Source organism: Haematobia irritans, chromosome 2 (genome assembly GCF_050003625.1).
Source record: "Haematobia irritans isolate KBUSLIRL chromosome 2, ASM5000362v1, whole genome shotgun sequence".
NCBI lineage: Eukaryota > Metazoa > Arthropoda > Insecta > Diptera > Muscidae > Haematobia > Haematobia irritans.
Window position 1 is genome coordinate 121,786,330 of NC_134398.1, and position 13,169 is coordinate 121,799,498.

Sequence of the window (13,169 nt, forward strand, 5' to 3'; positions counted from 1 at the left end):
CAATTGTACTCCTAGTGCAAAATTTCTACCAAATTTGGGTTAAAATCTTGCTTCTAGGGCCGTATAAGTGGACGAAAGATATATATGGGAGCTATATCTAAATTTGAACCGATTTCTTCCAAAATCAATAGGGTTCTATTCTGACCCAAAACACATACTTGTGCCAAATTTGAAGTCGATTGGGCTTAAATTGCGACCTAGACTTTGATTACAAAAATGTGTTCACGGACATGGCTATATCGACTCAGGAGCCCACCCTAAGCATTTTTGCCAAAGACACCATGTGTCTATGAGGGGTTTTAAACGATGCAATTGGTTGCGTGCAATTTTTTGTATTCTCTTTTAAAGTTGCTTCTTAAAAACTTCAGCATTTATACGTTGAAATTCTTCATGCAATCGCTTGAAATTTCAAGTTTCAGAAATGTCAAAAAATTGCAAGAGGAACGGAAAACTTGAAATTTTTTCTACCCTCTTTGCTTCTCTACCCCGTTTGCCTACAAACAAGAATTGCGTGCAATTATTGCATGCAATTATTGCATCGTCTAAAACCCTTCTATCTCGTCTCCTTCTGTGTGTTGCAAACATATGCACTAACTTATAATACCCTGTTCAACAGTGTGGCGCAGGGTATAAAAATTTTATAAATTATTGTTCATTAGGCCGTGAAGTACAAAAATATAACAGCAGACATCTACTGCTGTTTTTAGCAGACTTTTTCTGAGTATACTGGAAGTCGAGTCTGAATTTGGAAAATAAAGTTGTTAACTCGTTTTAAAGGATTTTAATAGCATATGGAGAACAAAAGCTGAAAAAATGAAAACTTAAAATTCGCTTCCTAGAAAGAAGTACACAAAACCGAAATTTAAAAAAAAAATGTGTCTTAAAAATATCCTTACTAGTATTCTCCGCTTCTTTGGCTCGGATTTTTAAAAAAAAGGAAAAAAAGGAAAGGGAAAAAGTAAATTTTTAAAGTAAAGACAAAATCTTTGTAACAGGACATGCCTTTTTTTTGAGTGTATACTGCATAATTTTCATAAATAAGGAAATTCGGTTCATCTCCCAAACCTATACCAATGATACCCTTGCTTATGTTTACTAATTCGCATGGGGTGGTTTAGGGTATGATATAGTCGGCCCCGCCCAATACCGATATGGACCAATTTTTGTATGGTTGTTAGAAACCACATACTAACACCACGTACCAAATTTCAACCGGATCGGATGAATTTTGCCCCTCCAAGAGTCTCCGAAGGTCAAATCTGGGGATCGGTTTATATGGGGGCTATACGTAAAGTAATGCGATATGGCCCTTTTCCAATAAGATACGACCTATAGGTGGGTACTATGTTCGGTTTTCGAGTTGAAAATCACTTTATTTTCGCGATTACTTTTCCTGAAATAGTCAAAATTATAAATGAAAACAGACATATTCCTGTAAAGTCTTGCCAAAATCTAGAGGAACAAGAAACTGCACATCAATGGAGTTAAATTATGTGCTTTATATTGAATCCTTTTAATAAAGTAACCGCGAAAATTTCAACGCGAAAAGCGAACATAGTACTTACCTTATATCAATAACAACTTCTTGTGCCAAGTTTCAAGTCGATAGCTTGTTTCGAACGGAAGTTGGCGTGATTTCAACAGACGGACCGACCATCATCGGGTCGCATTTTTTCCAAAATGAGGCCGGTCAGGCAGTTACTGTGAATGGTGTTCGCTATCGTAAGATGATAACGAACTTTGTATGGCCCGAATTTGCCACACAGCTAACGAAACAATGGCTCTTTTGCGCAACAAATTTAATGTCCGTGTTATCTCACGTAATGGCAATGTCAATTGACCGCCAAGATCATGTGATTTGACACCGTTGTACTTTTTTCTTTGTGGTTATTTGAAAGACAAGGTGTACGTCGATAAGCCAGCAACAATTCAATAGCTAAAGGACGAGATAATTCGGCACATTAACGGCATAGAACCTCAATTATGCCCCAGAGTCATCGAAAATTTGGACCTTCGGATGGAGGTGTGCCACCGAGGTCGCGGCGTCTATTTGGCCTATAGTTTGTTCCATACATAATTGAGTAATACGAATATATCATAATAAAATAAAATTACAATAATGTCCTAAATAGTTTGTGTTTTATTCAAAATCAACATCGGCCCTTGAAAATTTAACCACCCTATTATTTATGGGGTCTTAGAGCAATTTTTCGATCTGTTACAAACGGAATGACAAACTTAAAAAACCACCATTTTATGGTGGAGGGTATAAAAATAGCATTTGGAATAGTATATAATAATAAAATTGCCTTCTTCATCATTATTTAGAAAATATTCACCAAGACAGTATGATTTTGGTTTGGATTTTGCGGTAAAATTTAAAATTTTCATGAATTTTTTAGATATTTACGCTTCATTTGTGTATAACTTTTCTATTCTTTAGTTAACCCTCCAATGCCCAATCCCGCCTTTAGGCGGGCTTCAATAAATAAGGAAGCTTTTAGTAAAACACACCTTAACACAATAAAAATGGGTAAAATAAAAAGAAAACAGTTGGAACTGTTCAAGAGGCTTTGTAGCATATACTGAATTTTAGCTATAAAATTTTCTTGTTTAGTTTTCTTGCTTTTGTGTCGTTAACATTAAATATTTATTCAGATGGCCAAAAAATTGGGGCATTAGAGGGTTAATTATACAAACATAATCCAAAAATGAATAAAGTTAAGTTAATTTGCTGAAGAAATAATAATTCCGATAACTAAAATAAACCTAATTTTTTTAATGGTTACATTTTCTTAATAAATTTTAAAATAATAAAAACTTTTGTCTTACACTTTTCGACATTTTTTATTTTCACGGCGAAAGCTTAGGGAAACCTTGAAAATAAAAAATGTAAAAACAAGTGTAATGAAACTTAGTTTTTATTGATGGAACCATGAACGCCTAAATGTTTTTTAACATATTTAAAAATTTTGAAAGAAAATCTTCACTTCAGCGCCTCTAAAATGGGATTTCGTGATAAAGACTCCTTCCCTGCCAGCATTTCAAAGTTCCATTTCAACCTCATCGTTACCACAGACTCGTAAATGTCACTTCAACCATCATGAAAAGGTACATCAAAAAGTACATGCAAGTAATTTACCATCCCTACTGTTAAAATAGCCATTTTTTTGTGAAACGCCAAGCGCAACCAGCTTGTTATATTTTAATTAAATAAAAACGAAAATAAAGTTCTGAAAACATAGATTATACGCTTAAAATTGTGAAAGGTATATTGGTGAACAATTTGGTGATTTTCCAAATGGAATAAAGTGATTGTTTTTCAGATATTTTACAGACACGCTGCCTCCATGGAATAAAAACACTGGTTGATAGACGCAGCAACATGTAACTCGCTACTTGTAACTCAACATCATCATTAATGCCAAAAATTATGTTAAATGTAATGTGATAGTGGTATAAATGTTATATTTTTAAGAATTTGTAAATGTTTAATCAAATTAATAAATATCTAAACAAACGTGTTTTACTCGACCACAATGATTCTTTTACAACTATCTTAAAATGCACTTTTTCTGATTGTTTGGAGGGTCCCTTATTGGCGTCGTTCTAAATTGATCTATAAAGGCACCTAATAATTGCACTCATGCGAAACATTTTTGTAGTAACTTGGCGTGGTACAACTTCTCAATAGTGACGGCGCTTTTCCGACGAGTTTTTGATGTCGTATATGATTGTTTTCGACGTAGTGGGGATTCTCAAAAGAGTCCCCAAATTCAAAAAATGTTGGCAGGGTTGTTCCAACAAGCAAACACCTCAAACACACGGCCTGGGATGTGAAAATATGGCTCCTTCACAACACTAAATATCTCAAAACGCAACCACAAAGCCCAGGTAGCAACCCCATTGAAAACTAGGATCTCATTTGGAACCGTGGATCGGACAAAACCAAATTTCATCTTGGACAGCCCTTAAAAAAAGTGTTACAAGAAGAATGGGGCAAAATCTCTCAAGAAACGTGTCGATGCCAAAACGACTGGAAGCCATTTTCGCTAATGCGCTTTACAGATTATCAGTTATTCCGGACGACAGTGCTCGCGTCGAACATATCCCTCATATTGTGCACATTATAAGTTAAGTCCGAAGGCATAATCGATACTGCTGCATGTTTAAGGGATCGATAACACATTTACCGATTATTTAGTCATCGCCGACAAGTCGTATCGATCCGACACACTATAAGATTCTTTACAAACACCGACATTCTGTCCGGAATAACTGATAGTCTGTAAAGCGCATAACAAAGGGTACTATTCCAAATACTAAGTGGACCAAAATAATGTCTCATACAATGTGATTACTGATACGACGAATACTTTTGTGAGCTTTTTTTTGTAGTTTTTTGATTTAATGATTAAAAATAATACAATAAAATTAATTTCACGATTTTTGTTTACGTTTTGCTGTTATGTATATCCATGGAAACATTTTAATAAAACTTTTTCATATAAATGTTAAGCGGTTTGCGATTTCAAGATATAAAAAAGAATATTTTTGTGAGTCACTGTATATGTTTTGTTTTTGTTTTTTGTATGACTTGTATATACAAATAAACTTGCGATATTTGTTTGTGGCTGGTGGTGGTGATGTTTTTCTCTGCCTACAATTATTGGTATTTCGTTCCAAAGAAAAACTTATAAACCAAGGTGGCTATTAAACCCAAGACAAAAGGCATCAGCCATGACTTCATTACGATTCCTCGTTCTTTTGCTCAGTATTCCATGTGGGTTCGGATTTTTCTGGAACATTTGTACGCTCTTCAGCAACTAGTTAACCGATTTTGTATTGTTGCATCATTTCACGGGCATATGAACTGTGACCAACTTCTTCGAAATTTTCTGTAGCATCTTTACCAGCTTGTTCGATCAAGACTTCTTCACCACCAGGATGCTCATTGAGAAAAGGGGTCACGTCATACACGTTGTTGTGGATTATGAACCAATTCTTTTCTTTTGTAATATTTTTGGCAACTTCGGCGTGGGTAAATTATTTTACATTTTGCGATGACATGGTATTAAGTTGAATTATATTTCCTGTGGTATTAAGTTGAATTATATTTCCTGTATATTCTCTCCCTCTTGTGATGGCTGGCCGAAGTCTGTAATTCTACGTTAACTAGGCTTTTGTGATTTTGATGCAATTGGCATATCCATTTCTATACCACACATGCTTGTGGTATTAGCCACTTGTAAATCCACCACTTGAGCAAATTCCCATATTTCCACGCGTTTGGTTGATAAACATGACGCACTGAATCTGTTTCCACGCACGTAGCTGTTGCCAGCAGTCATTTGTTTATGAAAGGCAAGCAGCAAATCCTTTAAAATTAATAATCACTCTTTCGGTTTTGGTACACTTATTTCTATAAATTGATTATTAAATGTATACCCCCTATTTTTATTTGTAAACAATAACTTTGATTTTGACATTTGACGACCAAGTGTTGCCAATCAAAATCGAAATTTGAACTGAAATTTTTTTTGCGTTTTATTTTAGCACTGGTTATCAGTGCAAAAAGAAAACAGCCCTATTATTTTACTTGATCACTTCATACAAATGACTGTGTTCATTTTGTAAAGCTCTCAATAGCTTTTGGAATTGTTCCACTTGTTTACAGAACTATTTAAATCCATCCATTCTCCAAATCCATTTCACTACCGACAAGTTGATTTAGGGCAAAAACAATTATTATGCAAATTACCACCACAAACTTTGGTTTATTAATTTTTTGTTTATGTATCTATATTTAATATTATCAAAATTCACTTGTTGCTATATATTGGCGGTCTCTATCCTCTTTTTTATTTATAAACAAAAAATTTCATTTTGACAGCTGGGGACCAAGTGTTGCCAATCAAAATCGAAATTTGAACTGAATTTTTTTTGCGTTTTATTTTAGCACTGGTTATCAGTGCAAAAAGAAAACAGCTCTATAGTTGTAAAAGAATCATTGTGGTCAAGTAAAACACGATTATTTAGATGTTTATTAATTTTATTAAACATTTATAAATTCTCATAAATATAAGATTTATACGACTATCACATCACATTTAACATATTTTTGTGCATTAATAAAAGATTGATGTTGAGTTACAAGTTATGCTATATTCCCACCGACTCGTTTTCCTCATTCGTTTTTCCAAAACATTTGACCGTTCACACCGGGTTGAGATGTTTTAGTTTGACAGTTACCATGGAAACTAGAAATTCACATTTACTCGAAATTCGCATATATGCAACCTATGTCCAAATAATTATCGCGAGCGCAAAGGGGAAAAAATGTTTATGTTATTTTCACATGTCTGTGTTCTTAAAAGACTTTGTTTATTCTTTTTTCTATGAAACTTATTTCAATATTTTGACATATATTTTGAATATGGTATGTTATTCGGGGTATATTCCAAATTTGGTGGGTTCACATTCTAAAATTGAAAACTTGTGTTTTGAACTTGTTTTTTTGTATGGCGAAAACGACTCGTTTTGAAGTGCTTATAAAGGGAAAAAATTTCAAACCCCAAAACATGCTTGGTGAGAACACCGTATTACATGTTGTAGCGTCTATCAGCCAGCGCTTTTATTCCCAATGGAGGAAAAATATTTGAAAAAGGTATCACTTTATTCCATTTGGAAAGTAAAAACTTGTTCACCAATATACCTTTCACAATTTTAAGCGAAATAACTATGTTTTCAGCACTGCATTATCGTTTTTATTTAAATAAATTAAATTGGTGTTTCACAAAATATAAAATGGCTCTTGTAAGAATAGTGATGGCAAAATACTTTCATGCGAATAGTGATGGCAAAATACTATCACAGTTTGCCATTGTTGCAGTGTCACTTACGAGTCGGTGGTAGCGATGAGGGTAGTGGTATTCTCTACCATGTTCTGTGTACAACTCATTGTTTTTTGAGCACAAAAAGCAAAAAAAATATTGTCTGTCAGTTTTACAGTTTTTGACGTCTCGGTGTTACCCTGTTATTTTTCGATAACTCTGTCATCGAAAGTTAGCGACGTCGCTATCTTCACGCTGTTGAGAAAATGTGAAGGGGGGCTTCTCTACTTTTTCTTCTTCTTCATCGTTCATTCGCTGTCATCATTCATTCGCAGTGGGCTTGCAGAATTAGATTCGATCAGTGTAATGTTGGAAATTTTGATTACTTTTGACTACTCGTTACTACTCGTTACTTTTGAATTGAGTACTCGTTACTACTCGTTACTTTAATAAAAAATTCAAAAAAGACCATTTGTATAATTTTTAATAATATTTTCTTTCCCAACAGTTAATAATATATATTTGGTGCTTTTTGCATTTCGGGAGTTGGCATCACTGATAAACGGCGTAACAACTTTGAAAGGCGTCAATTTTTGTTTGACCGCCTTTTGCAGAACCGATTTTTTTTATTTGATAGTATTGTTTTGTTTACTTACATGTATTATGTATGTGTATCTATTTTATATGTATTAGTAAAATTAGTATTTTCCAGAGTATTTTATTTCAAATTGCCTGCATATTAATGAACAATTTTAAATGGCTTAAATATAAATATCAAATTAAAAATATCTGGATGGAACTGTTTGGAAATTATTTGAAATTATATTTGGTAAGTTAAAATGGAATGAAAAGTTAAAGAAGTCTCTAAACGCATATTTATTTGCAGAAAACTAATATCTTTGGATGACACATTTTTGGAAGCATTCAGAAGCTGATCGATGAAAAAATATGGTGTCTCATCGACAAGTGCAATTTTCCACAAATCTTTCAAGTGCAACCAATGGATGGATAATCTATCCTTTTCCATATCTACTAACTACACCTAGAAAATAAATTCGTTGCCTCAACCGAATTATTTGCCAGCTGTTTTGGGATAATTATTTTATTATTATTCAGCTGTTGTGGGAATCCTAGTCGAACGAAAGCATTCGTTTCGGATATGAGAAATTGGTTGTTATTTATATGGTTTGTTGGTGATAGATATACTTACCAAATTCCAATATTAAATGAAAAGGGCAGATTATATTGAGATTATATAATTCAATTTTCATATATTATGCATGTACGTACATATTACAGTTTTTATAAATATAAAATTATAATTCATAGACTTATACTTACCAGAAATGTCCTCCTTAAGTCTCTAGATATAAATACAGATCTCTGAAGTAGTTCTAGAATTTTATGTGCTTAATACAATAAAAGTATTTGTGTTGGTTGGTGTATGAAGCCTGCAAACTTTATGGAAACTTTTGTAATATTCCTTTTTTATAAATCGGTGCGATACTTACCTTAAGCCAAATTCTATTCTATGGGATAAACTATTCAATTTATTGCGGACTATTATTAAGTACATTTAGTGACGCTGTTCCCCGTTTTGCAAATTATGTAGCGTCATATCATCTAACATGTCGATGTTGATATTAATAGTTATTTGTTTGCAACAACTGCCTTAAGCGCGTCCCATAATTTGACTAAGATTCTATTAGTTTACTCAACTTTTGGTTGTACCAACCATTTGTTGATTCCCATGCTGGTGGTTAGCTCAACAATTTTATACGACATAAAACCAAATTTATCGGCATTGGTTATCGTAACCAATTGAATGGTTATGGGAATTTCTATTTGATCCTGTGAACTTTTTTATGGTCGTGTTGAATATATAATGGGTAAAATAATAAAAACATTGTTCTTGTAGCAAAAAATAACTGCCTGTTCATGAAACTCAAAATCGTCCCGCGACGAATCGTTCGTCTAGAGTGAAACTAAAATAACTTTATATATATTTGCTACAAATCCTCCAACTTTGCCATGGACTCATCCTTTATGATTTACTATCGACCACCGAAACAATTGTGATTCAACGGACTCTAGTTCTCGAGATATCAACGAGTGATTTTTGACGTTTCTTTCGTCTCGAGGCGAACGAAAATTCCAGTAAGTTCTGTAATGATCGAATATTATAAATATTCCCTAATTGTTTGAAAAACAGATGAATTTTAGCATTTTTCAAACGTTTGTGTTTATTGGGATTGTATTGTAGATATTGAGTACTCATTTAACTGTAACGAGTACTCAAAAGATTAGTCAGTAACGAGTACTTGCAATCAAATACTCGTTACTTTCCCAACACTAGATCAGTGTCTTCTGGATTGTTTTCTTCGAAAGATTTATATTCAAGCCATAAAGTTCAATTATAAATATATAAATAAATAATAAAATAAAGATAATCAATAACGAATTTTGTATAAACCGATTATGAATAACTGCATTTAAAAAAATTAATTTGAAATTAAGTGATATTAAGAACGTGCCATCAATGGATGTAATACAACAGGAGCAACACCATCACAATCTAACAGCAAAATGCAATACACCAGCTAAGGTACTATAGTATTAGAATAGTTTTATTATTTATTTATTATTGCTGAATGTTTATTTTCTATTTATGCAGATAAATCCACACGCCAGTCTACAGCATCAGCAACCAGCCACTGCCTCTGCGGAAACTTATGAGGCACAACACGATGTAAAATTACAGTATGTTATTATATACGACTTTTTAGCATAAGTTATGGGAACCAATGTGCAATGCGATTGAGTTGAAGGTTCCCAAAAATGCAACTTCTTGGAATATACCAATTATTTCAATTTCATTGATAACTAAACGGACGCGTATTATTTAGAGCCTATTATCATTTCATCTGCGCAGTTGTAAATTTACTTTTTTTGTAATCGATTCCGAGTGATGTGTCATAGTCTTAGACTTCACAGCAGAGAAGCAGAGTTTTTACATTGTCGAAATATTTTTGGGTATTTATGATCTTGAATTAAGTTGAGCCTGTCGTTGTAGGTACTGCACAAATCATTTCGGAAAGACAGATTATTAACTTATTGCGAATGTCATTTACAAGAGGACCGGAGGCCCACAATTCTACTGGGGAGGGCGAACGTCTAAAATGTAGCTAAAAAATCTAAAAAAACCGATGTGGAAAATATAACGTCAGAACACGTGTCAAGACACTTCGGGAAAGAAATTTGGTTTCCATCTTCGAGTTTCCGGTTTCCAATCTCAAGTAGGCTATTACATTAATGCGATTGTTGGAGTAGACTTATTCAGACTGCCAGCCTAATACTGACACCATTGGCGAACAATGATTCCCTATTCTATTTTAAACCAAAAATCGAATTACAGGTTGCTAATTTTTATGCTTATATCATTTTCCATTCTGGAATTTTATTGCTTTATGGGGTATTATTATGGAGGCTCTGTTCTTCTTCCAACGCTACTCTATTTTATAACCAACATATGTTCTTGCTATAGTCTCATTGCTACCCAGCAAAAATGGAGCACTATTTCAGCGGGATTGTAAGGGAGAGAGGCAGTACCAACTGCTTACAAAACAACCGAAACAGCGCTAATATTTGTAGGCGATGTCCCGATTTAGAGCAGCTTCTACATAGCGCTGATATAATTGCTCATTTTAATAGAAATATTGCTCAATCTTGAGTATAGCATTGTTGGCGTGAAGGAAAACAGCACTATCTTTTCTTGCTTTCATGCATCTATACTGCATGAATTGGTTGCAATAACGTAAACGAATGATCATAAACTAGTTTGATTACTCGTTTACGTTATTGCTACTGATTCATGCAGTGTGGATGCATTGCCTACTTTATTGTATACCAAAAAGCGCAACTAAACTATTACTGCTAAAGTATTTTTGCTGGGTATTTATTTTATTGAAACCTTAATTTATATTTATTCAAAAGCTTCAGTAAGTATACTACAAATATGGATTTTCTTAACATTTGTAGGAATGTTGTTGCTACGGTTTCTTTGGCATGCGAATTAAATCTACAGGATATCAATAATCGTACACGCAATTCGGAATATACACCTTCACGTTTCCATGGTGTTGTGATGCGAATGAGAGACCCGCGTTGTACAGCACTAATATTTAGAACAGGTAAGATAATATGTACTGGGGCACGTAATGAAGCTGAGGCGTCCTTAGGAAGCAGAAAGTTTGCTCGTATAATACAAAAACTTGGATATCCTGTTAAATTTGCCGATTTTCGTCTACAAAATATTGTTGCAACTGTGGATTTGCGATTTCCCATACGATTAGAGCATTTAAATCAAATGCATGGCCAATTTAGTTCATACGAGCCAGAGTTATTTCCAGGCCTCATATATAGAATGGTCAAACCTCGTATGGTACTATTAATATTTGTTAATGGCAAAATTGTATTTACCGGTGCTAAAGCAAGAAAAGACATTTTAGAGTGTCTAGATGCTATTTATCCTATACTATTAAGCTTTCGTAAAAATTAGATTAGTACAAACTTATATGTACTTTTTTATAATTGCAAATATTCATTAAAAATTTTTGTTACGATTTTAAACGAAAACATTTCATTTCATTCCAAAGTTGTATGTTGTTTTTACACTGTAAGACTAAAATTAAACAATTGTAAGAACGACCAATAAAAGAAACTACATACAGTATATACCCCCATGTTCTGGTTTACGAATTCGCAAAACGCAAAATTTTGAATTGCCAATAAATAGTCAACCGATACGCCTTTAGACATAAAATTTTTGCAAATTAAATTTCTTATCGATAGGAAAAATTTATGAAATTTTCGTATTATATATTGTAGTGGTTCGAACAATAAAGATTGAGGAAAATTTTTCGTTTTGCGAATTCGTAAATCAGAACAAGGGGGATAGTAAATATAAATATTTCTATATATATTTTTCAATTAAACACTTAATTGAATTTGGAAACGGATTCAATTAATATGTTAATTGATTCAATTAATTATTTAATCAAATCTGAAGAAAACTCGATTAAAAAATGATTGATATTTGTTACGTTTCCAATTAAAATATTAAATGATTCAATTAATTTGTTAATCAATTCAGAAACAATTTTCCATTACAAACGTGAATGAAAAATTTTCCGTTCCCAATTAAACATGTGATTGATTCAATCACCTTTGTGATTGAAATTGAATAGTTTTGAGCGATGGAGAGAAAGAGCGAAAAGAGAAAGTGTATTTATTCAACAACACGTCATGGAGAGATCAGTCTGTGGAAGTAACTCGTAACGACCGGTTGGGTTTTTGTTTTTCGCGTAAATTGAAAAACATGATTGGCGACATTCAGTGTGCTGCGTTCGAAATGTGTGCATACAATATGATGAATATAATATATACTATATAATGAATACAATAACAAGTCATACAAAAGGGTTGCAATAAATAAAGTGTGTAACAACACATGACCAAGCGGTAAAGAACTGACAAAATATATGACAGAAAGCATTTGGAATTACCTGCGTTTGTGTTTTGAGGTATTGTAAAAATGGAACACAATCTACATTTATTGAAGGTAAGCCAATTGTGAAATGTGAATACAGCTTTCCATTGAAGCCTATTTATATTAACGAACAAAAATAATATATTTTTTATGAAAATATAAAATTAATTTCTTTTAGTGAGCATTTGTATATCGTCAAATTGGTCAATCAATTACCTTCATGATTTTAATCAAAAATCATCTAGTATACAGAATATTTGTGCAATCAAAAGGTGGGTACCGTATTGATATTTTAAACGCCTAATTGTCTTAAAAGCAAGAGCGTAATGGAAGGGTTGGAAGATTTACCTCCAAGTTGCGAAGTAGCGTTGGCAAACGAAGTTCTATTTTAGTTTTACCTGTTTTTTTTTGTTTTTTTTTTTTTTTTTTTTTTTTAATTTGAACCAAAATATTCGAAAATCGCAATAAATTTGTATAATAAAAATACGCATTTTCCATTTATATTTTTATTTCTAGAATTTGCAATGTATCAATATAATTCCAAGTATTATATTATATATCAATGTGTGGAAATTTAGAAAAGGAATTGCTACTAAAACTAAACTTGCCGAGCCCCCAATACGCCTGTTTATGCTAAAAGACCCCAGCGGTAAAAGAAGATTATAACTCTGCAACATGGGTTAGGTTAAAGTGGCGGCCCGATTAAGATTCTGGCTCACTTAGACTATTCAGTCCATTGTGATACCACATTAACTAAAAGTACCTATTACATATGGGCACTTCTAGTT

At 33.1% G+C, this 13,169-nt stretch overlaps 1 protein-coding gene, 3 long non-coding RNA genes and 1 pseudogene across 4 annotated transcripts in view; 3 read left to right on the top strand and 2 right to left on the bottom strand.

Annotated features, from left to right (window-relative positions):
- Window positions 1-13,169, bottom strand: part of LOC142226179 (uncharacterized) — a 248,939-nt gene that overhangs the window by 131,637 nt on the left and 104,133 nt on the right. The gene's annotated exons all lie outside the window — the stretch shown is intronic.
- On the top strand, window positions 3,162-3,540 carry LOC142226158 (uncharacterized). Its single transcript, XR_012719614.1, has 2 exons — window positions 3,162-3,269; window positions 3,327-3,540. It is a non-coding gene; the product is annotated as an uncharacterized LOC142226158 (long non-coding RNA).
- LOC142226157 (cytochrome b5-like) lies at window positions 4,435-5,431 on the bottom strand (annotated as a pseudogene).
- LOC142226160 (uncharacterized) lies at window positions 7,204-8,302 on the top strand. The gene is made up of 2 exons (XR_012719615.1): window positions 7,204-7,662; window positions 7,720-8,302. It is a non-coding gene; the product is annotated as an uncharacterized LOC142226160 (long non-coding RNA).
- On the top strand, window positions 9,195-11,468 carry Trf (TATA-box binding protein-related factor). The gene is made up of 3 exons (XM_075296062.1): window positions 9,195-9,438; window positions 9,508-9,593; window positions 10,872-11,468. The coding sequence occupies exons 1-3, from the start codon at window positions 9,373-9,375 to the stop codon at window positions 11,389-11,391; spliced, it is 672 nt and encodes a 223-aa protein (XP_075152177.1). The 5' UTR covers window positions 9,195-9,372; the 3' UTR covers window positions 11,392-11,468.